Source organism: Solanum stenotomum, chromosome 9, assembly GCF_019186545.1.
Source record: "Solanum stenotomum isolate F172 chromosome 9, ASM1918654v1, whole genome shotgun sequence".
Taxonomy (NCBI): Eukaryota; Viridiplantae; Streptophyta; class Magnoliopsida; order Solanales; family Solanaceae; genus Solanum; species Solanum stenotomum.
The window spans coordinates 56,200,511-56,226,920 of record NC_064290.1 but is presented as its reverse complement, the minus strand read 5'-3'; the positions used below and the strand labels follow the sequence as shown (position 1 = coordinate 56,226,920).

Here is a 26,410-nt window from a genome sequence, read left to right as displayed (position 1 = left end):
TTTAAAATCCTTATGATTATATTTTAAGCATATTTATGCCTTTGAATAACTATCAACAATGAATACCAATAAAGATTATGGTCGAGTAGTAAATATTTCTTTATCGAAGATTTAGCTTCGAGGGCCTCTGAGTATGGACTATCCCAGTGTAGCTTAAAGTAATTTAGGATCAGTTCAATCGAGGTTATTTTGTAACGAGGCTCGTGAAACCTCTCTTCAAGGATAAGTCATCTTTCTATCGGACACCCTCATAATAACTCTTGAAAAATCAACAATCAACCTCAAATATTGTGTTAACCTACCTCAAACCGAACATAAAAGCTTAAGCATGTACTACTAAATAATTTTCCAATTTTAAGTATGTAGGACTCTCTCCAATTAACTAAATGATTATGTATAAAATTTTAAAAATCAAAATATTTATCATCTTAAGAATCAAATAAAATTAATATGGTGAATGAAAAATAACGTTAAGAGAACTTAATGTGATTAAAGAAAAAATAATATTAAATTAAAATTAATGAATAGATAAGATTTGTTTAATCAAATTATTCTTGATTAGGGTATATTAATAATTATTCTAACATGAATGCACAATTCATTTTTGTAAGAAAGACCCTCCATTCTTTGTGATAATTATATATATATATTGACAGAGTATCATAGAAGATTGGTTTATTCTTTCATCAAAACACCCTTCAATTTTTTATGATACATCCATGTGTTATATATCATATACTGATAGAATGTTATGGAAGATTGATTCAACCCTTTCAGAAAAAATTACTCTTTAGTCCTTAATGATATCCATATAATACATATCATACAATATCATTGATGATTAATCACAAGATATATCATATACTAAAAAGATGTCATAAAGTATTGATTCATTTTCTATAAAGAGAATCCATTGCTCTATAATACCCATGTGATATATACAATATACTAAAAGAACATCATAAAAAACAAATGTATCCCTTCGCAAAAAATACTTTTCAATCCTTTATAATGTCCCCATAATCTATACTATTTGCCAAAAGAGAATCACAAGATCGACTCCTCATTTCAAGAATATTTTTTTTATAGTTCTTAATGATACTTATATTTTTTTATTTTTTTTTAAAACTCAATTTTTTATAATATCACATAGTATATATCATATATTAACAATGTATCACATAGGACATGTTCAACTTTAGAAAACACTATTCAATATTTGGTTATACTCACCGATTACCACAATATATATTATATGCTAATGGATAATATTGAAATTTGATTCATTCATTCAAAATAATAAAATAAAATCTATATTAAAAACTATATTTTAATCTTAATTCACTTTATGTATACATATTTTAAATTGAGCAAATGAATCTAACCAATAATCTCAACCAACGTAATATCTTAATTATATTTTAGCATGCTACACCAAATTACAATTCAAAAAAATTAAAACCATATATATAATAGATTTTGTGATATTTATACTAAATTATTAGTATGTGAAAATAACATAATCATCTCAAATTTCAGTAGAACAATAAGTATTTTGTCTTTAATTATATATTTCGTATTTGATCTTAAACAGTAAATTATCTTGACAAATTCAAAGCGAAAACTATATAGGAGTAATATACAAAAACCAAAATAATAAAATAATATTTTATATTCTTATAGACTAGCGACATTCCTGATATAGAATATACGTAAATTTCATCTATATAAAGTAAAAAAACAATTTATCAACAAATCCTTATACCCTATAGTTTAATATTTCTCAATTTCTATCCACATTCACAAATACAAAACAGAAAATAAAAATTTCCCTATATATATATTTTTTTTTCCTCAAAATTCTTTGGAATTCCTATATATATAGGAAAGCAAGTGGCAACACTCCACAGCTTTCTATCTTTCTTCAATTTTCTCCTCTATCTCTCCGCGATCCTCAGTTACCAATCGTTTAACCAAAAACCCTTTCTCGAAAACCCTAGAAATCGCTTCGATCTTCATAAAACCTCATTGCCCCAATTTGTGTTATTCAATCGAAAACTTACATATATCAATTTTGATCGTTCCAAACCCTTCATACCTTTCTCGATTTTATTGGATCCATTCTCGTTCAGGAATCGGCCTGTTCCAACCGTTTTTCTTCTGAATTCGGCAATGGTTTTATCACTTGGTTGATATAAAAATGAAGTTAAAGCGAAGGAGGGCTGTAGAAGTGGTAAGTTTTGATTTTTGATCATATGTTAATTCGACGTGAATTGATTCGAAGCGCGATTGTTCCGTGGTTTTTTAGGTTTGCGAGTTGAATTTTGTTAGTAATTTGTTTAATATAACTAGACATGTGTGCTTGGAGTTATGGAATTGATTGATTGATATGTTGTAGCTTAAGCCATATAGCTGGCCCTAAATGTTTTTGCTATCATTGATTGATATGTTATTAACTTTTCAACTGGTTGGAGTTCAAGAGGTCTTTTTTGTGCTACTGACACCATGGTGACTGGTGTGAAGTATAGGAGGTTGGTTTGTTTGTATGTGTGTCTTATGTTTTAATGTCTGATCATACTAATTTGATGTAAATTGATTTTTTTCTTTGTAAAGTTGATTTTTTTAAAGATATCGTGAGCTGAATTTTGTTAATTGTTTGTTTAATCTAACTAGACGAGTGTGCTTAGGATTTTTTGATTATATGTTATGTGAAGGTTTATGGAATAGTTGATTGATTGATATGTTATAGCTATACCATGTAGCTGGAATGTTTCGGTATCGTGGAGTAGTTGATTGATTGATATGTTATAAGTTTATGGTTCTCTGGAGTTGAAACTGCACTTTTCAACTGGTTGGAGCCCAAGGGCTCTTCTTTTGCTACTGGCACCATGGTGACTGGTGTGAAGTACCTGCGGTGATATTGGCAGAAGGTTGATTTTTATGCAACTGTTTCTTTCACTGGCAAAGAGAAAAGTTTCGCCCCATTGAGATCAATCTGATTTGTGTTGGTGTAGACTAGTACTCCAGTATATAAAAGCTAGTCTGGTTTTTGTTAGTGTATCTTCTAGTAAACCAAGAATATCTAAAATGTATTTTGTTAGGCATTCATTCCTGATACTCGCATGGCGGTTAATAATGTTTTATATGCACATTTAGTAATTTGAACAACATTCCCTTTTTCTTTTGAAATCACAGCAAGTCTCAAATTTTGATTTGGTGCGATTGCTTATATGATTTTAGATATCTGCATTTTAAACTTCAAAAATGACACCAACAATATACTAATCATAGAAATTGCATAGTCAGGGCTGTCAGGCTGATCTGTGGAATTTTGGACTTAACATCCCAAAATCTTCTTTTATTTGTAGTTTCCAGGATATCATTTTAATGATGTTTGCTCATTAATGTACTTCAGCCTGGATTCATTTATCAAAGTTCAGAAGTTTAGTTGAGTAATTTAGGGAAAGATGTTCTCTTGAAGCACTATATTTCATTGTTGATTTTGTGATGCTGTTTTGAAATGTGCCAGCAGTTATGTTAAAAATATATTGCTTAAAAGAAATTTAAATGTGCACTGATCAAATTTGTTTTTGCCCTTCCTTTTTCAGCCTCCAAATATCCGATCATTTGTCAGTAGCATCACTGCTACTCCATTAGAGAATATAGAAGAACCCCTGAAAAGTTTTGTTTGGGAGTTCGATAAGGTACCTATACAGATTTTATGTTGACGATATTATACTATTCCCCCCTTTTGCACGTCTTCTCCTATCTTAATTTATTTTCCCTGTTCTTATTCTTGTGTATGCAGGGTGATTTTTATCATTGGGTTGACCTGTTTAATCACTTTGATACTTTTTTTGAGAAATACATCAAGTCTAGGAAGGATTTGCAATTTGATGACCACTTTCTGGAATCTGATCCTCAATTTCCAAGGGAAGCTGTCCTCCAGGTCCTTCGTGTTATAAGGATAATATTGGAGAACTGCACAAATAAGCATTTCTATAGCTCATATGAGGTACTGAAGATGCCTAAAGCGACTCTTTTCATTTTGTTGCTCCTGATTTTATTCTGGAAAAAGAATATACGTATTGGCATATAATTAACTGTCTGTGTGTCTGCATGTTACCCTGTTCTTTGTAATTCGAAGTTAGTGTTCTCTACCTTAGCACTATGGTTAAGCATTGGATTGTTCTTCTTGCAAAGCTTGATTACTATTGAATCATTATTTTCTCCTCTAGTGTTAAACGCTCAGCATTATTCTTAGGTCATAAAAGAATTTATAATTTGTAAATAAAATAAATATTTGGTACTCCATTTTCACTATTTAAATGAAACAAGGTGGATTAGTGGAGGATGCTTTTGGAGAATAGTAAATATGGAGTCTCTAGGATCTTTTACAACGATAGCAAATATGTGTTTTTGGTAAAATAAAAAATGGAGTTACATCATGCAATGGCGTAATACAAGGATATAAGCTATGGAATTTAAAATCATTTACCTTATCATAAAATACTCTGAAGTTTATAGACATTAGCACGCCAATTAGTTTTTTCTAGTCATCAATTGGTATAGACTAGAGAAGGTAATGTTTCCTGGCTCTATTTCCTTGGAAGTGCATGTCTTGTTGTATTCTGGATTCTTTTTGGGGACAGATTTGTATCAGATGTATCTTTCCTATCTTTAGATATGTGGAGTTATTTATCAGCGTCTTTTCCTTAGTACGTACCATGTGAGCAGTGGATGCAAAGATAAGGGGTTGTTAAGCTTTTCATCTTATGCTTAGCAAAGTAAAGTGGATTTACATAGGTTAGAAGTGGCACATATTGTGGTGGTATTGTTGATGAACTTATATGCCTAAGGGCGATTATTCAGTTTTAGTTTCTGAACTGATTTTAAGATGTAGGAAGTGCCTATTTTCTCTGAATAAAATAATGTATATTAACATCTTAGAACTCTTTCGGTCTCCATTTTTGCTCTTGATCTGGTAAAACAATGTAGTTCTTGGTGTTTTAATAATATCCCCTACGCACATTACAAAATTTTATATTGTTTTGAATTTGAACTTTTGCTCTTTTTTTTTCTCTTGGTGCTGCAGCATCACTTGTCAGCGTTGCTTGCTTCCACCGATGCGGATGTGGTTGAGGCGTGTTTGCAAACTTTGGCTGCCTTTTTGAAGAAAACAATAGGGAAATATGTCATTAGAGATGCTTCTCTTAATTCAAAGCTGTTCGCTCTTGCACAGGGTTGGGGAGGAAAAGAAGAAGGCCTTGGGTTAATTGCGTGTGCTCTGCAGGACAGCTCTGATGCAAGTGCTAATGAGTTAGGCCGCACCTTACATTTTGAATTCTATGCTACGGAGTCTTCAGATGAGTCCAATGCTCCCATTGGTTTACAGATCATCCATTTGCCTGACATTGGCAACAGAAAAGAGTCAGATCTTGAACTTTTGAACAGTTTAGTCTTGCAGTACAAGGTTCCTCCTAGTTTGAGGTTTCCTCTTTTGACAAGATTGCGGTATGCTAGGGCATTCAGTTCCCCAGCTTCTCGACAGCAGTACACTTGCATACGCCTCTATGCATTTATAGTTCTTGTTCAAGCATGCAGTGATTCAGATGATTTGGTTTCATTCTTCAACAGTGAACCAGAGTTCATTAATGAGTTGGTTACCTTATTAAGCTACGAAGACGCGGTTCCTGAGAAGATTAGAATTTTGGGTCTGGTTTCCTTGGTTGCTCTCTGTCAAGATCGGTCACGCCAGCCAAGTGTGTTGACAGCTGTAACATCTGGGGGGCATCGTGGCATTCTTTCTAGCCTTATGCAAAAGGCCATTGATTCCATTGTTAGCAACTCCTCAAAATGGTCTGTTCTTTTTGCTGAGGCTTTGTTATCTCTTGTTACCATTTTGGTCTCATCTTCATCTGGGTGCTCAGCAATGCGAGAAGCAGGGTTCATCCCTACTCTTCTACCACTACTTAAAGATACGGATCCTCAACACTTGCATTTAGTTAGCATGGCTGTTCATGTTCTAGAGGCATTCATGGATTATAGTAATCCAGCTGCTGCACTATTCAGAGATTTGGGAGGTTTGGATGACACCATAGCACGCCTTAATGTGGAAGTTTCTCGTGTTGAAAATGGTGTAAAGCTGGCAACTGCTAGTAGTGATCTCGAAAGTTCTGACTTTAATAGTTCACAGATTGTTGCTGGTACTTCTTCCGAGCCAGACAGCATGCAGACACTTTATTCTGATGTGTTGGTTGCTTATCATCGGCGATTACTGATGAAAGCTTTACTACGTGCCATATCTTTGGGAACCTATGCTCCTGGAACCACTGCTCGTATTTATGGTTCAGAGGAGAGTTTGTTGCCTCAATGCTTGAGCATAATCTTCAGAAGAGCTAAGGATTTTGGTGGAGGCGTGTTTCATCTTGCTGCAACAGTGATGAGTGATCTTATTCACAAAGATCCCACCTGCTTCCCTGTATTGGAAGCAGCTGGTCTTCCTTCTGCCTTCATTGATGCCATTATGGATGGGGTTGTTTGCTCTGCAGAAGCTATCACCTGCATACCTCAGTGTTTAGATGCATTGTGCTTGAATAACAATGGTCTTCAGGCTGTGAAAGATCGCAATGCTTTGAGGTGTTTTGTAAAAATATTCACTTCAAAAACATATGTCAGAGCCCTTAGTGGAGATACTACTGGATCTTTGTCTAGTGGCCTGGATGAACTAATGCGGCATACCTCTTCGTTGCGTGGACCTGGAGTGGAAACTATGATTGAGATCTTGAAGGAGATTGCAAAACTTGGATCTGTTCTAGAAGCTATTACACCCTCATCTGACAGTCCTAGTTCTTCTAACCCTGTTCCGATGGAAACAGAAGGTGAGGATAGGGGTGTGGTTTTGCCGGAGCAAGACTCACAAAAGGCTAAAAGTTTGGAGCATGTCGAACCATCTTCTGATTCTTTGGTACCAAACATAGAGTCTTTTCTTCCTGAATGTATAAGCAATGCTGCTCGTCTGCTTGAAACAATTCTTCAGAATTCTGATATATGCGGTATTTTTGTTGAGAAGAAAGGAATTGAAGCTGTTCTGCAGCTGTTCACTTTGCCTGCCTTGCCACTTTCTGTTTCTATGGGTCAGACCTTATCTGTTGCATTTAAGAATTTCTCTCCACAACATTCTGCTTCTCTTGCTCGTGCAGTCTGTTCATTTTTAAGAGAACATTTGAAGTTAACAAATGAACTTATAGTTCAAATTCAAGGACATCAGCTTGTTAAGGTGGACTCTGCTAAGAGGATAACTGTGTTGAAGAACCTTTCAAGTCTTGAAGGTATTTTATCTCTCTCCAATTCTTTGTTGAAGGGAAGTACTACTGTGGTTTCTGAGTTAGGAACTGCAGATGCTGATGTCTTAAAGGATCTTGGGAGAGCATATAAGGAAGTGCTTTGGCAAATTTCCTTGTGTTGTGATTCTAAGGTGGATGAGAAACAGAACGTGGAAGTAGAGCCTCAAAATGTAGAAGCAGGTTCTTCCAATATAGGAGGTAGAGACAGTGATGACGAGACTAATATTCCTTCAGTTAGATACATGAATCCTGTTTCTATTAGGAATAGTTCTCACACTCAATGGGGGGTAGAACGTGAGTTTCTTTCTGTAATTCGTTCAAGTGACGGTTTTAATCGTCGTAGTAGACATGGGTTAGCACGAATTCGTGGTGGAAGGACCAGTAGGCATTTGGAAAGTTTACAAGCTGATTCTGAAGTTGCTCCCAGTGTTGTGGAGAGTACAATCCAGGAGGTGAAGAAAAAACCTCCCAGTGTTCTGGTTTTAGATAATCTGAACAAGCTCGCTTCTAGCATGCGTTCTTTCTTTATGGCTCTTGTTAAAGGATTTACATCTCCAAATCGTCGGAGAACTGAAACAGGATCTCTAAGTTCAGCTTCAAAGAGCATAGGAACTGCCTTAGCCAAAGTTTTCCTGGAGGCTCTTGGTTTCTCAGGATATCCAGATGCCACTGCGCTTGATATACCACCTTCTGTCAAGTGTCGATATCTTGGTAAGGTTGTGGATGATATGCTGACCCTAACATTTGATGCAAGGCGTCGTACCTGTTATGCGTCCATGATTAACAATTTCTATGCCCAAGGAACCTTTAAGGAGCTTCTGACAACATTTGAAGCAACCAGTCAGTTGTTGTGGACACTTCCGTATTCTGTACTGACATCTGGAATGGTTCCTGAAAACAGTGGTGAGGAAAACAAGTTATCTCACAGTTCGTGGCTGCTTGGTACTCTGCAGAGTTATTGCCGTTTGCTTGAATATTTTGTCAATTCGGCTTTGCTCTTGTCTCCAACTTCAACATCCCAAGCGCAGCTACTTGTTCAGCCAGTTGCTGTCGGTTTGTCTATTGGGTTGTTTCCTGTTCCAAGAGACCCAGAAGTGTTTGTCCGTATGCTGCAGTCTCAGGTTCTAGATGTTACACTTCCTATTTGGAACCATCAGATGTTCCCCAGTTGTAATCCAGGGTTTATTAATTCTATTATTATGCTTATAACTTACATCTACTGTGGTGTTGGGGATGTGAAACGAAATCGCAGTGGGCCATCAAGTTCTGCAAACCCACGTGCAATGGCTCCTCCACCTGATGAGACTACTATTTCTACCATTGTTGAGATGGGCTTTTCAAGAGGAAGAGCTGAGGAGGCATTAAGACGAGTTGAAACGAACAGTGTGGAGATGGCTATGGAGTGGTTGTTTAGTCATGCTGAAGATCCTGCTCAAGAAGATGATGAGTTGGCTCGTGCACTTGCCTTGTCACTTGGGAATTCATCAGAGACTTCCAAAGCCGACAGTATTGATAAAACGGTGGAGGTTCTATCTGAAGAACAACAAACTAAGCCACCACCTGTTGAAGATGTCCTTGCTGCAACAATTAAGTTGTTTCAGAGTGCCGACTCAATGGCTTTCCCGTTAATGGATTTACTTGTGACTCTTTGCAGTCGGAACAAAGGAGAAGATCGTGCAAAAGTGACTTCATATATGATTCACCAGTTGAAAGATTGCCAGCTGGAATTTTCCAGGGACACTGGTGCCTTGTGTATGATAACACATACTTTAGCATTGCTTCTTTCTGAAGATGAAAATATACGGGAAATTGCGGCAAAGAATGATATTGTCTCTGTAGTACTTGAGATATTGATGAAGTTCAAGGCTAGAGCTGAAAATGAGATTATGGTTCCTAGATGCATCAGTGCACTGCTGCTAATCTTATTTAATATGTTGCAAACTAGGCCTAAGATCTCCGGTGATGACACTGAAAGAGTCATAGCTGCATCTTTACCAGAATCTTTAGAAGAGCATCTCCCATCCCAAGTTCCTGAAGCAGTTATTGAGAAGAAGTCAACTCTAGTCTCCGAGGATGATGAATCATCCATTGGTTTTGAGAAACTATTTGGGAAACCTACTGGTTATTTGAGTATAGAGGAGAGTGGTAAGGTGCTTGATTTTGCTTGTGACTTGGTTAAACAACGTGCGCCAGCCATGGTTATGCAGGCTGCTCTTCAGCTGTGTGCACGCTTGACAAAAACACATGCTCTTGCCATTCAGTTTCTTGAAAATGGAGGAATGACTTCTCTTTTTGATCTCCCAAGATCTTGTTACTTCCCTGGATATGACACCATGGCATCTGCCATTGTTAGGCATCTTCTTGAAGATCCTCAGACCCTGCAAACAGCCATGGAGATGGAGATACGTCAGACCCTTGGTGGAAGTCGTCATGCTGGTCGTACTTCTGTTAAAACATTTTTAACATCTATGGCACCTGTGATATGTCGAGACCCTGGAGTCTTCGTGAAAGCTGCGGGTGCGGTTTGCCAGCTGGAATCATCTGGAGGGAGATCTATCATTGTCTTATCAAAAGAGAAAGACAAGGAGAGAGAGAAAGAGAAAGGCAAAACATCTGTTGAGTTTGGAGCTTCTAATGAGTGTGTGCGAATTTCTGATAATAAAGCCCATGATGGATCAGGAAAGTGTTCTAAAAGCCACAAAAAGATCCCTGCAAATATTTCTCAGGTAATTGATCATCTTCTTGAAATAGTAGCAGCATTTCCTACACAGGGATTGGTTGAAGATTATGTGGGAAACGCCTGTGCTATGGAGGTTGATGAGCCCATAGTTAGAGTAAAGGGGAAATCAAAGGTTGATGAGGTGCGGGAGGTTCAGTCTGACAGTGTATCAGAGAAATCAGCAGGGCTTGCTAAAGTTACTTTTGTACTCAAATTGTTGAGTGACATTCTTATGATGTATGTACATGCTCTTGGGGTTATCCTGAGAAGGGATCTGGAGATGTGCCAACTACGGGGAACCCATCAGCTAGAGAATCCTGGTCATGGCGGTATTATTCATCATGTGTTGCAACGGCTTCTTCCCCTTTCAATCGATAAATCTGCAGGACCTGATGAATGGAGAGACAAGCTGTCTGAAAAAGCTTCATGGTTTCTCGTAGTTTTGTCTGGTAGATCTAGTGAAGGTCGTAGGAGGGTTATTAATGAACTTGTGAAAGCCTTGTCTTTATTTGTGAAGTCTGAAAGCAACTCTGCCCGTAGCAGTTTATTGCCAGATAAAAAGGTCCTTGCTTTTGTTGATCTGGCATACTCCATTTTGTCCAAGAACTCATCCTCAGGCGACCTACCCGGTTCTGGTTGTTCTCCCGAAATAGCCAAAAGCATGATAGATGGAGGATTGGTTCAGTCCTTATCTGGTGTCCTTCAAGCAATTGATTTGGATCACCCTGATGCTCCAAAAGTTGTGAATCTAATTCTTAAAACATTGGAAAGCCTAACAAGGGCTGCCAATGCTAGTGAGCAACTTTATAAAACTGATTCTGTGAACAAGAAAAAGACAACTGCCGTTAATGGTAGGTCGGATAATCAGGTGAATACAACATCAGCCTTTCAACATATAGAGGCAAGTGGAAATGGAAGCGGCCAGCCGGAGGTTCCTAATTCAAATGCAGGGCAACTGACGCCTAGTGCTTCTGAGAATCACAGCAATGAGAATGTGACTACAGACCCGTCCGTGGTGCAAGAATTGCGAACTGAGCAAGAAGCAAATGCAGGCGATCCTCCTCTCGAGCTTGGGTTGGATTACATGCGTGATGAGATGGAAGACAATGGTGTTTTGAATGACACAGAGCAAATTGGCATGGGTTTCCACGTTGAGAATAGGGCACATCATGATCTGGGTGAAGAAGATGATGATATGGGAGATGACGGTGAGGATGACGAGGATGATGATGAGGGTGAGGATGAGGATGAAGATATAGCTGAAGATGGCACTGGCTTGATGTCTCTGGCTGATACAGATGGGGAAGAGCATGATGATACTGGCCTGGGAGGTGAATACAATGATGACATGGTTGATGAAGAGGATGATGAGTTTCATGAAAATCGAGTTATTGAGGTTAGGTGGAGGGAAGCCTTGGATGGCCTTGACCATTTACAAGTTTTAGGGCAATCTGGAACAAGTGGTAGCCTTATTAATGTTGGAGGTGAGACAATTGAAGGGTGGAACGTTGATGACCTCTTTGGTCTTCGCAGGACCTTTGGCTTTGAGCGCCGGCGCCAAACAACTAGGAATTTGGAACAATCTGTTACTGAAGTTACTGGTCTGCAACATCCTCTCCTCTTGAGGCCATCACAGCCTGGTGACTCTGCTCCTGTCTGGTCATCTCTTGGGAACTCATCCAGAGACTCAGAAACCTTATCTGCTGGTAGGCTGGATGTAGCTCGGTTCTACACTTTTGATTCTCCAGTACTCCCATTTGATAGGGCGCCGTCTAGCATTTTCAGTGACAGACTCGGTGGTGCAGCACCCCCACCTTTGGCTGACTTTTCTGTTGGTTTGGAGTCTCTACACGTTCCAGGCCGGAGGCCTGGTGATGGTAGGTGGACTGATGATGGTCAACCCCAAGCAGGTGGTCAGTCTGCTGCTATTGCCCAGATGGTTGAGGAGCAGTTCATTTGTCAACTAAGCAGAATTGCTCCAGCTACTAATCCTCCTGTTGGATTGCTGGAGAGAGAGCAGGACATACCTGTAATTGGTGAGAATCAACAGCAGATGGAGGGTGATAGCACTGCTGGTCAACAAAATGATGATCACCATAACAATAGTGGGCAAGAATCTAGTCAACCAGTTGAAGTTCAGTCTTGTGAAAGGGAAGAATACAATCTGGAGGTTGTTGCTGATCAGGTAGGTGAATTCCCAGAAGCTGTTGATCCTATGGAAAATGTACTATTGGACAGGTCAAATGATGGTCACGGAAGCATGGTGATTGGAGAAGGAAATGCAAATCCAAGTGATAACATAGAGGGAACTGCAGGTTATGCTGTGTCATCTATACAAGGTGAAGGCATTGCGATGCATGATAGGACTGCTAATGGGGATGTACACACATGCAATGTGACCTCGTCTGATGTACACAATGACACAACCACTGTAACAGACAGTCGTGCAACTGATGAGCCACTGTTAATATCTGGGGAAGCAATGCTGGATTCCAGTGCTCATCATGTTTCTGTAGTTCAGGAGGATACAGATATACACATGCACGGTACAGAAACAGAAAGGGAGAGTGACCCACCATTGCCTATTCTGCCAGAGGTTCCATCAGTGACTCAGAACCTTCAGGAAGTTCAAGATGCTAGTCAAACTGATGAAACTAGTTTGAATAATGAAGCTTCTACTGCAAATGCTATTGATCCAACCTTTCTAGAGGCACTTCCTGAAGAACTTCGGGCAGAGGTTCTTGCATCGCAGCAGGCTCAGGCTCAACCTCCAACTTATACAGCACCGACAGCTGAAGATATTGATCCAGAGTTTTTAGCTGCTCTCCCTCCGGATATTCAAGCAGAAGTTCTTGCCCAACAACGTGCTCAAAGAGTCGTACAGCAGGCTGAAGGTCAGCCTGTGGAAATGGATAATGCCTCAATCATAGCCACATTTCCAGCTGATCTGCGTGAAGAGGTCTGTACCTAGAGTGTTTTCGGCCCATTCCTCTGAATGTTATAACATTTTGTTTATGCTTTTTTTTTTGTGGTGTTTGTCAGGTTCTGTTAACATCATCAGAAGCTGTTTTGTCAGCATTGCCATCTACGTTACTCGCTGAAGCGCAAATGCTTCGGGACAGAGCTATGAGTCATTACCAAGCACGCAGCTTGTTTGGAGGCAGCCACAGGCTTCATGGTCGTAGAAATGGTCTGGGATTTGACAGACAGACAGTTATGGACAGGGGTGTGGGTGTTACAATTGCCCGGAGGGCTTCATCCTCTTTTTCAGAGAGTTTGAAGTTGAAGGAACTTGAAGGCGAGCCACTTTTAGATGCTCATGGCTTGAAAGCATTGATCCGCCTCTTGCGATTAGCACAGGTAAATTGCTTCGCATCAACCGATCAAGCACCTTTGAAATGGAAATGCTTCTGTCATCAAACAACTGGCTTGCTTCTGTAGAGTTGTAATTGACGTTGTAATAATTTGGTTTTTATATTTTACGATGTGTGCTCAACAACTTGAACTGAGACGTTCAATATTTGTTTTCAGCCTCTTGGGAAAGGTCTGTTGCAAAGACTCTTGTTGAATTTGTCTGCGCATAGCAGTACAAGAGCAGTTCTAGTCCACCTTCTTCTTGAAGCTATCAAGCCCGAGACTGGAGGGGCTGTTGGTGGTTTAACAACCATTAACTCACAGAGACTTTATGGCTGTCAGTCGAATATTGTTTATGGACGATCACAACTATTTGATGGTATCTGTCTCTTCTTAAGTGACGTTGTAGGTCTCTGTTTACATATGGTCTGTTGCTAACCATTTAAGTCATTTCCCAGGTCTTCCTCCACTGGTATTGCGGCGGATACTGGAGATCTTAACTTACCTCGCTACCAACCACTCTGCTGTTGCCAGTCTTCTTTTCTACTTTGATCTCTCACTTATTCCAGAGTGGTCAGATGTGAAGTGTTTGGAAAACAAGAGGGACAAAGGCAAGGAGAAAATTGTTGGAGGAGATTCGTCCAATCCTTTTAGAAGCTCTAACAAGAGGGATATTCCATTGGTTTTGTTTCTGAAGCTCTTGAACCAGCCACTTTTTTTGCGCAGCATAGCACATCTTGAACAGGTAGGTTGTGGTCAAATGCTTTGATGCTACTGAAATATTTAGGTCTGGCGATAGTTAATTCAGATACATTTGTTGTTTCCTTGAATGTACTGTGTAGGTCATGGGACTCCTTCAAGTAGTTGTCTATACTGCAGCATCCAAGATGGAGTGTCAGTCTCATTCTGAAGAAACAGTAGACCGTTCTCATAATGAAACAGTTGACGGTTCTAATAATCCTGATGGCAATGAAACTATGAGTGATATACAGAAAGATCCTGCGTTGCCAGACATAAAGTCCCCTCAAGATGATAGTGGCACTGGTTCTGCCAACCCTGCATCTGATGCCAATGGAAGCACAAACATTCATGACATCTTCTTGCAGCTGCCACATTCTGATTTGCACAATCTTTGCTGTCTTCTTGGTCATGAAGGGTATTTTTCTATTTAAATTTCTGTACCTTGATTTGCCTAAATATTTTTTGTTTCTATCTGTTCGTGATTTGAAATCTTTCATTTTCTATTCCTTGATTTAACATTTTGGTTTATCTTTCCTCTTCACTTCTGTAAGATAAATGTTGTGTTGTAACTATCTGACCTCTAGTGTATATCGTTTAGGCTCTCAGATAAAGTTTACATGCTTGCGGGTGAGGTGTTGAAGAAGCTAGCCTCAGTTGCTGCTCCCCATCGGAAGTTCTTCATTTCTGAACTTTCAGAGTTGACTCAAAGGCTGAGCAAGTCAGCTGTGGAAGAGCTTATCACACTTAAGAATACACATATGCTGGGATTGAGTGCCGGATCTATGGCTGGAGCTGCAGTCCTTCGTGTACTACAAACTCTTAGTTCACTAAGTACAGCTTCTGCTGATGGCAATACAGACACATCTATGGAGGAAGAACATGATGAGCATAACATCATGTGGAAGTTAAATGTTGCGCTAGAACCTTTGTGGGAAGGCCTGAGTGAATGCATAGGCACCATGGAGTTAGAGCTCACCCAGAGCACTTCTTCTACAGTTATGACAAGTACCAACACTGGGGAGCATATACATGAAGCCGGTGCTTCATCTGTATCTTCTCCATTGCCCCCTGGAACTCAGCGTCTGTTACCTTTTATTGAGGCTTTCTTTGTTCTGTGTGAGAAGCTTCAGGCAAACATCTCTATTATGCAGCAAGATCATATCAATGCAACTGCAAGAGAAGTGAAAGAATTAGCCGGTACTTCAGTCAAGTTGTCCTCCAAGTCTGTTGGGGATTCACATAAAAGAGTAGATGGTGCTGTAACATTTGTAAGATTTGCGGAAAAGCATAGGCGCTTGCTTAACGCTTTTGTCAGGCAGAACCCCGGCTTACTGGAGAAATCACTTTGTGTGATGCTGAAAGCCCCACGGCTTATTGATTTTGACAATAAAAGAGCTTATTTTCGCTCCAGAATAAGGCAGCAGCATGAACAGCACCTCTCAGGTCCTCTGCGAATTAGTGTTCGGCGGGCTTATGTGTTGGAGGATTCTTATAATCAGTTGCGTATGCGACCCAATCAAGACCTGAAAGGACGGTTAAATGTGCATTTTCAAGGTGAAGAGGGTATTGATGCTGGTGGTTTAACAAGAGAGTGGTATCAATTGCTATCAAGGGTCATATTTGACAAAGGAGCCTTGCTGTTTACAACTGTTGGGAATAATGCAACTTTCCAACCTAACCCAAACTCTGTTTATCAAACTGAACATCTCTCATACTTCAAATTTGTAGGCCGTGTGGTAGGACTTCTGGAACTAATTTTAATATCCAAGCCATAATTTTATCCTTGTTTCACATCTTAATCTCAAGCCTTTGATATGATACTCCTTATAGGTTGCCAAAGCACTATTTGACGGGCAGTTGCTGGATGTTCATTTTACCCGGTCATTCTACAAACATATCCTTGGTGTGAAGGTCACATATCATGATATAGAGGCTGTCGATCCTGATTACTATAAGAACTTGAAGTGGATGCTGGAGGTGAGATTTTATTAAGATGCAGTAATTTGTAACTGATCTACTATTTCATCTATGGAACTTCTGATGGTTTCTTGGTTTCCTATACCAGAATGATGTGAGTGATATACCAGATTTGACTTTTAGCATGGACGCAGATGAGGAAAAACTCATTCTTTATGAGAAAACAGAGGTCAGTATACATAACGTTTTGAACCCCCCNAAAAAAAAAAAAAAAAAGAATGAAAAAAGCCAAATGAGCAACAGCAAGTCATATATTGCTCTGTTCAGGTGATACCTAAAGTAACTATTTTTTAATCTTGCATGATCAAGGTTACTGATTATGAGCTTAAACCTGGAGGAAGAAATATAAGGGTCACAGAAGAGACAAAGCACGAATATGTTGATCTCGTTGCTGACCATATTCTGACAAATGCTATTCGCCCTCAAATAAATGCATTCCTTGAAGGTTTCAGTGAATTGGTACCACGTGAACTTATCTCCATTTTCAATGATAAAGAGCTTGAACTTTTGATAAGTGGTCTACCAGAAATTGACAGTAAGTGGACATGCTTCTCCACCATTGCTGTGTATACACCATGTTGTTTCCTATGAAGCTTCTTATAATGATTCTATATGCAGTGGAAGATCTGAAGGCCAACACTGAATATACTGGATATACCACAGCATCTACTGCTGTTCAGTGGTTTTGGGAGGTCGTTAAAGGTTTTAGCAAGGAAGACATGGCAAGATTTCTTCAATTTGTGACCGGCACATCCAAGGTTAGTAGATATCATTGTACCCACAGTTTTTTTTTTGTCACATATAGAATCTGCTAAATGGCAATATGATTTGTTTCTATTGATGTGGAACCAAACTTACAAGAACCCCTTTCTCCCTCCTTTCCCACCTTAGTAAAGATCAATTTTGTACCAAAGATGGTTTTCCTTGAGAAAAGATCCTCTTCTCTTTGCAAACCAAATATCCAGGTGCTCAAAATTCTGTTATGTGTTGCTGAATTCTGGTAATTTGTGATTGCAGATTGATGTTTGTTTCCCCAGTATATCTACTGTTCAATCATTTAAAAAAAGACCTTACTTTCCCTTTGTTTGGTGGTTCAGGGTTCTGTATGCCCTTTGGTTGTTTTACTTAGTATAGTGCATGCACATTCCCCTGTAAATGTCTGTGCCCTGTGGATTTCTTCGTTGTGATTAATTGTGAGTGCTGTTGGCCTTAGGTTCCTTTGGAGGGTTTCAAGGCATTGCAAGGGATTTCTGGCCCTCAGAGATTTCAGATTCACAAAGCTTATGGAGCTCCTGAGAGGCTTCCATCTGCACATACCTGGTTGGTGCTTGTATATCAGACTTATTGTATGCTTATCAGTAGTTCGCTCATAATTAAGTAGATGCCATCTGGGTGATAGTATACAGCAAAGCTTTAGTGACCCTTACTGTCATTTGTCTTTTCCTTCCAGCTTCAACCAACTTGACCTTCCGGAGTATACTTCCAAAGAACAACTTCAAGAACGGTTGCTTTTGGCTATCCATGAGGCTAGTGAAGGATTTGGTTTTGGTTGAGACAAGCTTCCCTTGTGCAGCTTTCCTGAAAATTGCATATATTTGATCACCCTGTGATTGCCATGTAAATGTAAGTATGTCCTCTTTTCATTTTTCTTCTCTTGTTTGGCTGTAGTTGGTAACTGAAACACCTCACTTGTTCACTGCTTTGTCAAGTGATGAGAATTCTGTTCTTTGATCTGTCGAAATTTGTTTCCTTCACCTTCTTTAGATGAGGTTGTTTTAAAGGTTGTTGGAGTACCATTAGTTCTGTCTATTTGTTGAGTGCTTAAAGCTTGCTCTACTTGATGGCATATGATTTGCACTTCTGTGGGGTGTCTGCAGATTCCTGTGGGTGTCCTATGATAAGCATGCCTTCTAATACGTGATTGACGGAAATATATGTGACTTTGGTTTCTACATGTGCTCAAATATTTGCATGTTCACGTCTGAAACTTCGGTGCTAGTGTGCCTTGACCATCTGTTTTCTCATTGTCTAATTTCCCTACTTGGGTTGTGTTCTAGTTGCTTTCCTGTCCTGTACTGCCCCACTCAAGTAGTAATTAAACATATAATTACTGAACCATTGTCATGCGTACCTAATTTACACGAATTGGGTGATTCTAGTTATCAAGTTTAAGACTTATAATAGGTCTTCTGCTTGGTTGATTTACTGGTCAATTAAACTCGAATTCAGCAGAGAAAAATGCTGATGACCTTCACTTTGTCTCATGCAGATTGGCTGATCGACATCAACTGCACAACATAGATTTGGAGTGGTATTGCTTACAAATTTGAGTCCATGCACAGCCTGCCTCAAGGATGTCTAGGTAGTTGGCCACACCACTCTGGTCATGTACATGGCAGTTTAGTATCTTGAGGGTAGTGAGTTATGCATTACAAGTGGTGATCTTCTTGCACAGTGGCGAGGAGCTCTGTTATTTTGTTGTTCCTTCCATTGCAACAGATTCAGAAGACACTCCTACAGCCTTAATATCATCCCCGTGTAGATAAGTCGTTCTCTTTTTGTCAGGGGGTTTAGTGTAGGAGGTCTACATTTATTTTGGGAAATGGGTAGGTGCTAATTCTTTCATGCTTTAGAACTTTAATTAGTTACCTATGATCACCGATTGGCATCAGATCAACTCTTACATCAGCTTATAATGCTATACTTGATCTGGTATTTCTTTTGGAAATGGCGAACATGGTCGCCCTTTTAAGTATTTTATCCTGGCATTGTCTATCTCTCTATTTGATTAGATTTCCTCACTGCTACTGTCTTATCATGAAATTTGTGAGACCTTCAACTTGTACCTTTCCATAAGCCTAAACTAATCATGTCAACCGACTTGTTTTTGCTAGACCTTCAGCTTGTGTTTCACATTTTACGAGTCAGTATATAAAGCAAATATAGTAGCAAAGATGGCATGTTGAAAAAAAAATGAAAAACAGAACATTAGCAACAACAACTAATAAATGAAATTAGGTAATACTAAAACCGAAAAATAAGATAGTAGGTGTTTAGGAGAATACAGATGAGGGAGTCACCCAACACTTGACTACCTACTATTTTTCTACTTCGTCTCCATCTTGTTCACAACGAAGGTCATTTTCACCTTATTTTGGATAGTTTTGTTTTTGATTTTATTGATTAGTATGTACCATACATCCATTCAACATCCTCTCCTATACTAATCATGTCATCTACTCTAATCTACTATTATTATTTTTTGTTTGTTGTTGGTTTGGTTGTAAGATGTCACAACTACGTTTTAATCAGCTAATGAAACTTAGAAGTACCTTATTGATCATGTGACATTAACTTGTCATGTCAAACGAACTTATCCTCAATGGAGACCCTAGGAGCTGGTTCGAATTGTGGAAAGTGGAAACTCTTTTTTTTTTTTTTTTTTTTTGCAAAAATGCATAATAAGATTACGTATAATATACCTTTGTAATTTGGTCCTTCCTCAAATTTCGTCCATAGCAAGACCTTAGTGTTCTACTTATGAAAATGTAACATTCTTTTTGGGACGTACTATAAAAGAAAGGGCAGAAGACACATAAGTTCTCATTCATTATTATATTTAAACATGATTTGTTGGTTGAGTAATGTTGTTGAACTTATTTAGTTGGAAGCCGAATATATATGTAGAAATGGTTTAGTTCTGTTTTTTTTTGTTCTACCAATTAAAGAAAATTATAATAAATGTAGAAGTCAAATCTTGGCTTTCATAACACGACAAAATCAAGTAGGGTCTAATAATTGAGTAATGTGAATAGGTTATAGGCCTATTGGAAAAAAAAGAGTCTCAACCCAAAAGAAAAAAAAACATGATTAGTTTCCTTAATCCTTTTTGCTTATAAAATGGATTATCAATCAGATTCTAGGGAACATATAATTATGACTATAAGGCTATAACTAAGAAATTTATGAGGGTCACTAACTTAAGTTCGAAATTCACTTACTCCTTTCATGTTATCAGGCTTTGCGCTTAACTATACATCGTCACAATTGAATCACAATTTATAAAGTTAGTAAGGAAAATTTTATTACAATAAAAGTTACGATAAAATTATAATGGTATAAACTTCAATAATCTTATGTATTATTCATTTAAACTTTCATATTCAATTCAAGATCATTGAGAACTTGATATAGGGTCATTTGCACTTTTACTCTTATTTTGTGCTCAAATAATTTTTTTTACGAGGTATATGTTTATAATTTTGTATAGTAATATTTTTCAAAGTTATATTTCATATTCTTAAGTTCGATTTTTAGGATTAAAAATTAAAAATTAATATATTTGAAAGATAAAAATTAAAATCAAAATTCATTTAAAATATAAATCGTGTAATTAAATGATTGAATATGAAATAAGTTGTGTTCACTTATTTACTTTATATTGGTACACATTAGAAAAAAGTGGGGAGTCCGAATATTCCTTGTCTTGCGTTACTCAAAAATTGACCCAATGTCTAGTTAGTCGAGTGTGTATGCAAATTGGTTTACAAATTCACATGGGGTTGGCCCACAAAAATTAAGACAATAATAAAATTTATTCGTACTCGATATTTATATTAATCACTAATTATCGTCTCTTATTTCTTGTATATATATATTGTGTTTATACTTATCTTGAGTTGCTCAAGATCATCAACGAGACGAATTATTTTTCAATAAGATAAATGTCAATTAAAAGTATAATGATGTATATAACTAAGACATTCTAACCAATCACGATTAGATTAGAACCTTATTCGTACATGACATGATCAATTAGATAAAGTACCCATTATGTATTTTCATTGTTCAAACTTTAACAACATAAAAAAACATCGTTTAACACAAAAAATCAAAAGCTCCGCCCCTCCATGTCTATCAAGAATTGGAAGGAGAAAGGCCTTTGATGTCCCATCCAATCAAGAAATGGAGCCTCTCACAATCACTGACCAATATGTTTATTTCTCGTACTTTTTCTTCATTCATCGCTAAAAAACCTCTCTACCTACACAAGATAAAAATAAAGTCCATGTGTACTCTACCTTCTCTAGACACACAAATTTGTATATTATTTATATGAATTTTTCTTATAAATATTTATCATTTTATTTAAATTAAATTTTTTTATTTCTAATTACTAAGCTTAGATTAATTGATTTGACATAAACATGTCTAGTTATCTTAAAAGAGTATAATAATGTGTAGTCCCATTTCCATATATATGTTCCATATTCCCAAAATACACCTCAATACACCTAATACCAAATTACACACATTTTCATTTTCATACTTTTCTCTGTCAAAAATTCCTTTCTCTTTCGCTCTATTCCAGTGAGGAAAATTCTCATTCTCTGTAGTTGGATTCATGTCGGTATGTAATTTTTCCCCAAGATTGATTTTTTAATCATCTCGATTACTTGTTTCTGTTCAATCGATTTCACTTGCCCCTTGTTTTTCAATTTTTGTTAGCTGATGACGTTATATATATGTGTGTTGATCATGTAAATGGATGATTATGGTTTGTTTGTTTTTGGGGTTTATTGGGGTTTTTTGCTTAATGGGATTTCATTGATGGGTTCATTTTTGCTGATTTTTTTTTTGAGTTTGAGTTTGATCGAAAATCTTGACTTTCAGCTAGATCCTGTATAGAGCTTGGTTTTGTTGAATTTTGATTCTTGAAATTTTTGCATTTCATTTTGGTATGACTTTGGATGGTTAAACTGAGCTGAAATGCCCCTACCCCTTTTCCAAAGGGAACAAGAAAGGGGGCAGTGTACTGCAATTGGAATGGAATGTTATGAGCTGGACTCCCAGTGACCTCCTGGATCACTGCTATCCAGTTGGGTTTTGTTTATTTTCATTGAACTATGTGCAAAAGGAAAATTGTTTTTGCTTTGTTAGGTTGTTTAGTTTTTTGATAAAGCTTTGTTGGGTTCCTTTTTTGATGACAAAGGAACCAGCAGCCACTACCCTTTGGGTGCTCATAGGGTAAGCCTGCTTCTATGTAATAACTCGCAAACTAGGCCCGTGCTATGAGCTCGACCTAGGAGATCAACCCCTTGCTGTCGCAAGCTGGGGTTTTCGGTGGGTTCCTTATTACTAGTACTTTTAGTTTTTTTTTAAAACTATTTTTCATGTGTTTTTTATTCAAAGGGTAGTTCTTGATGTGATGTGATGACTGTCTTAAGATGTTTTAACTTCGTAACTGCAATTACCCCATTTTTCCCTAAGGTGGAGTCTACTTTTTGTAAAATATACACTTAGCTCAGTTACAACAACATCATACCCAGTGTAATCCCACTAGTGGGGTCTTGGGAGGGTAGGATATACACATGCCTTACCTGCCCCTACTTTTTGTGGGGTACTTAGCTCAGTTACATATCTAAAACGTATACTTCTATGCATACAGATGTTCCAAATTGGAGTGTATTTTTACTATCTCTATGGCAATATAGGGATATTCAAGTTTAGAATTTCTTGGATGTGCTAATTAGATAGGCTCTTTCCTACCAGTAGTGATAAGTTTTTGCATTCTATGTTCAGTGTTTGAATTTGTTAAGTTGACTATTTGCTTGTTTTTTCAATAGAGAATCTGAATAGCTTAAAATTAATGTTTGCATTGTTTCCTCTTGTGTGGATTTCATAAGCCGTGTCGATGTATGTATCTCCTTTTAATGCTTTGATCTGCTCATGCATCAACTAATGGAAAGGTGTATATCTCCAGTTGGAGTTAAGTCGAGTGGTTTTAGAAAGATAGTTGACACTATGATGGTTTTGTTTTTGATAAGATAAGTGGTATTAATAACAGCATCAGGAAGATGCATAATTTACAAGATATGTCATTTGAGCTTACAAAAAATTCTCTAGCTAACTATACAAACTATCTAAGCCAGAGCTAAAGCAGTTGACTCTCCATCAAAACATCTCTTGTTCCTCTCTAACCAAATACACCAAAAAATACAAGCATAGTGGTTTGAGGACTTGGATCATAGTGGTTTAAGAGCTTTTTAGAGGTAACATGCCAGCAATACCAGTACAATTTCTGGAATCAGTTTGATATGAATTCTAATTCATTTTAAGAAGAATAGAATTGACATTTTGTGGATGCATATTGTAGTTTGCCAGTTGCTGGAAGACTTCATAATATTGAACATAAGCAGATCTGATAATTTGGATATAGACTTCAAGCAGGTGTTTTTTCTTTTGCTCTTAAGTTGTTCGTACCTTGTCCACATCCTTTTGCGGTGGCACAATTTTGAGCCTTTGGTGAGATCAAAGGAATTTCAGAGTTGTCCATCACTTTGTGCATGCTTCCTAATGCATCAACTTCGAATTTTCATGTAGTATTATAGATTTGGAGAATTTTGGCCATCTTCTCGTGTCCTTTGTTGATTATGGGATGGAGTCATAGATATGTATTCTTGCACGTTGTATCAACAAAATTATAGTGGCATAATGATAATTTAGCTTCTTTCTCTGCGACTGCTATAGCTTTTGTTCACGGTTCATTCATGAAATTACTCACTTGACTAATGGCAATTTTACTGTTCTGAAGTATTTTTCTTTTGGTCCAATCATTTACCTTTCCTATTTGGTTTTCACATCTATCTTCAAGCAGGAAAAGGGTCGACCGTTGCCTAAGTTTGGTGAATGGGATGTCAATGATCCAGCTTCTGCAGAGGGATTTACTGTGATTTTCAACAAGGCTAGGGATGAGAAAAAAACTGGTGGCAAGCCTGACTCACCATCAAAGGCTGATGGTAATAGAAAGGAAGGAGAAGAACCTTTAAAACCTCAAACTGTAAGTTATTTTGCTAACTTCTTTTTCTAGATGAGTAGATTCAATGACTTATACCCTCTACCCTTTTTGGTCTAAATGTTAACAATTCTGCCCTTTGCTTTTCACATATTTAAACTGCCATTAGCTGTGTGATTCTGCATCTTCACAGAGAGATTTTTTTTCCATTCAGAGGATAATTTATTTATCAACTAGGTGATATCCCATCCCACTCTATGGCCCTCTCAAAACAGTTGAAGGACGTCAATATCCAATCTATGATATAATTATCCACTCTACACCAACTAAGCCACTTTCAGCTATCTTCTGCTGTCTCATATTTTCAGAATATTTTGGTTGTAATATAGTGAATTGTATGTGCATGTTTATCCAAATCAAATTTCCATCACACTTTATAATCATCATTTAAGAACAATTTGCTAGATTAATGCAAAAGCTTGAGCTTAATTACTTTAAGATCCCGAGCATTAACTTGACCAGCTATAGTTTAGAACACATGGTAGTAGGTATTTTAGGCTGATAGCAATTCTTGTTGTGTTGAGAACTTCCCTTTGGCCGTGAGCATCAGTAAACTCTATTGTACAGTGGTCAGATCATACATCATCTATTGGAACTCCAAGTGGAACTTCCCGTATAAGCATAGGATTAAAACCATTATTTAGGGAACGCATGTAATTTATTTGCTCTAATCACTCTTCCCTTCTAGTCAACTATCTAAGGAAAAAATATGTGAGGCAATGTTTATTGGGAATCCTCTAGGATTTTCTAGGTGTGACGTAGGCTTCTAAACGCATGAGGGCAACCATGAAGAACAGAAGTCTTATAGGGATAACGCCTTGACATTTGTAGCTTTCATCATGTGCATACTATTCATATTGGTTGTCCGCCTTGTATGTCTCTAGAACCTCAAGCTCACTTTACAACTTTGATTGTTCATCTTGTACGTACTAAGACTTTAAGACATTAACTTAGCTTTTCATTCTAAGTGTTAAACTATTATCTTCTTTAATTAATATTTGTTTGCTCCATAGTTTGAAGATGTAGTATAACTTTTATGACACAATATTTAATTTGCTTTTGTACATTTTTTGGTTCTGATTAATACAATTTTTAATGTACTGTCATGATATAAATTTTTTATGGGGTGGACCCTAATATTATATACCTCTACTTTTAAACATTGGAAAGAAGAACCTAGATTTTCTTACTCGGGGATGGCTGGGTTGTTCCCAACGTGATAGTTGAGTGGTTCAGGCATAGAATTAACAACATAGAGATCGTAGTTTTCAGTGTGAGCCCACCTGCTAGCCTTGGTGGTACCTATGCTTGTGGTCTGTAGCAGACTGCCCAATGAATTAGTCAACCTGCTTGCAAGCTTGCTGTGGTACCAGGGTCTCCAAAAACTGAGCGATATTATTCGGCCTTTTGTTTTCTACACTCGTCGTAATGAACTTCAATAGTTGCCACCTAGTATTACTTAGTATTGAAGGGATTGGAGAGCAAGACTAATTATGTCATTGTTCAAATGGTGTTTCCTTTACATAGTCGTTTTGAGGAAAAGAAAATACTTGTCAGGTTATCTAAGTAGTTGACCAGCTGCATTCTTTTCCCTTCTGTATTCTTTTTCTGTATGAGAAAGAGTAGTTGACCAGCTCCATTGTGGCTTGGGTTAGGAAGAGTTGTCCTGTCCTTCATTGTCAAACGTTAGTTTTGGAATCATCAGGTTAGATTTCTATTGTCTTTGCTAATATGACTAGATGAGTGTGGCCGTGAGCATACTACAATCATGTGACTGCTTTTTGATGTAACGACAAATGGTGACCCATCTGAATATACTTTTCATAAATGCTACTTCTCTCATTAATCTTTGAAGCATTCTTATTAGAATTTCACCAATATATTTGTCATTTTGCAGAAAAAATGGTTTTGCTGTATGCAGAGCCCTCATGCAGAATCTTGACAATGTTCTCTGTAAAAGCTGAATATAGGATGCATATTCATAATGAAACCCCACAACTTCTTTTGGATTGGTGCTGGAGACTGAGGCATTGCTCAAAGTCCCCTTTTGTCTTGTAAACTTGTGTTATATTGTTGGGGAAACAAAATGTGAAAGACAAAAATGTTTGATGTTGTACCTATATGTTGTATCTTTTTATTTTACCTTTAGCAGACAAGCACATAGTGTGGTTTGTAAAGCACCTTTCAACCGTAAATTTTTCTGTTGATTTCATGAGATTCTGTCGTTTTTGCCTAATAAGTAGAAAATGCGTAGAAATTCCTATTTGTGTGTTTGCTTAGTGAAATATATGGGCAGTCTTGGTGACTGGTGAGAGGCTCGGTGAAATAGATATGACTGAAGATGCAGCCTAGAATATTGAGCTCATGAGGCCAAATTATTGTTCATATTCCTATTTATGTGTTTGTTAACTGAAAAAT

At 37.6% G+C, this 26,410-nt stretch overlaps 2 protein-coding genes across 3 annotated transcripts; both read left to right on the top strand.

Moving 5' to 3' along the window:
* Positions 1-1,901: 1,901 nt before the first annotated feature.
* On the top strand, positions 1,902-18,897 carry LOC125876519 (E3 ubiquitin-protein ligase UPL1-like). Its single transcript, XM_049557719.1, has 16 exons — positions 1,902-2,233; positions 3,609-3,704; positions 3,809-4,015; positions 5,096-13,024; positions 13,108-13,425; positions 13,597-13,798; positions 13,878-14,164; positions 14,262-14,575; positions 14,759-15,896; positions 15,991-16,137; positions 16,226-16,306; positions 16,447-16,672; positions 16,756-16,895; positions 17,351-17,457; positions 17,588-17,760; positions 18,407-18,897. Exons 1-15 carry the CDS (start codon positions 2,201-2,203, stop codon positions 17,688-17,690), a joined length of 11,328 nt encoding a protein of 3,775 aa, XP_049413676.1. The 5' UTR covers positions 1,902-2,200; the 3' UTR covers positions 17,691-17,760; positions 18,407-18,897.
* A 2,493-nt stretch (positions 18,898-21,390) lies between these two features.
* On the top strand, positions 21,391-26,194 carry LOC125876536 (protein NOI4). Of its 2 annotated transcripts, none has more exons than XM_049557745.1 (3): positions 21,391-21,547; positions 23,795-23,977; positions 25,890-26,194. In XM_049557745.1, the coding sequence occupies exons 1-3, from the start codon at positions 21,542-21,544 to the stop codon at positions 25,932-25,934; spliced, it is 234 nt and encodes a 77-aa protein (XP_049413702.1). In that variant the 5' UTR covers positions 21,391-21,541; the 3' UTR covers positions 25,935-26,194. The 2 variants fall into 2 exon arrangements, with proteins under 2 accessions (XP_049413702.1, XP_049413701.1); XM_049557744.1 differs by having other exon boundaries at positions 21,395-21,547; positions 23,792-23,977.
* The last annotated feature ends 216 nt before the right edge of the window (positions 26,195-26,410 follow it).

Bases quoted from the DNA above. Each gene is read 5' to 3' on its own strand.
- LOC125876519 (XM_049557719.1), top strand. From the start codon at position 2,201: ATGAAGTTAAAGCGAAGGAGGGCTGTAGAAGTG. The intron at 2,234-3,608 runs GTAAGTTTTGAT...TTCCTTTTTCAG, and splicing joins GAAGGAGGGCTGTAGAAGTG to CCTCCAAATATCCGATCATT. The intron at 3,705-3,808 runs GTACCTATACAG...TTGTGTATGCAG, and splicing joins TTGTTTGGGAGTTCGATAAG to GGTGATTTTTATCATTGGGT.
- LOC125876536 (XM_049557744.1), top strand. The intron at 23,978-25,889 runs GTAAGTTATTTT...GTCATTTTGCAG, and splicing joins AACCTTTAAAACCTCAAACT to AAAAAATGGTTTTGCTGTAT.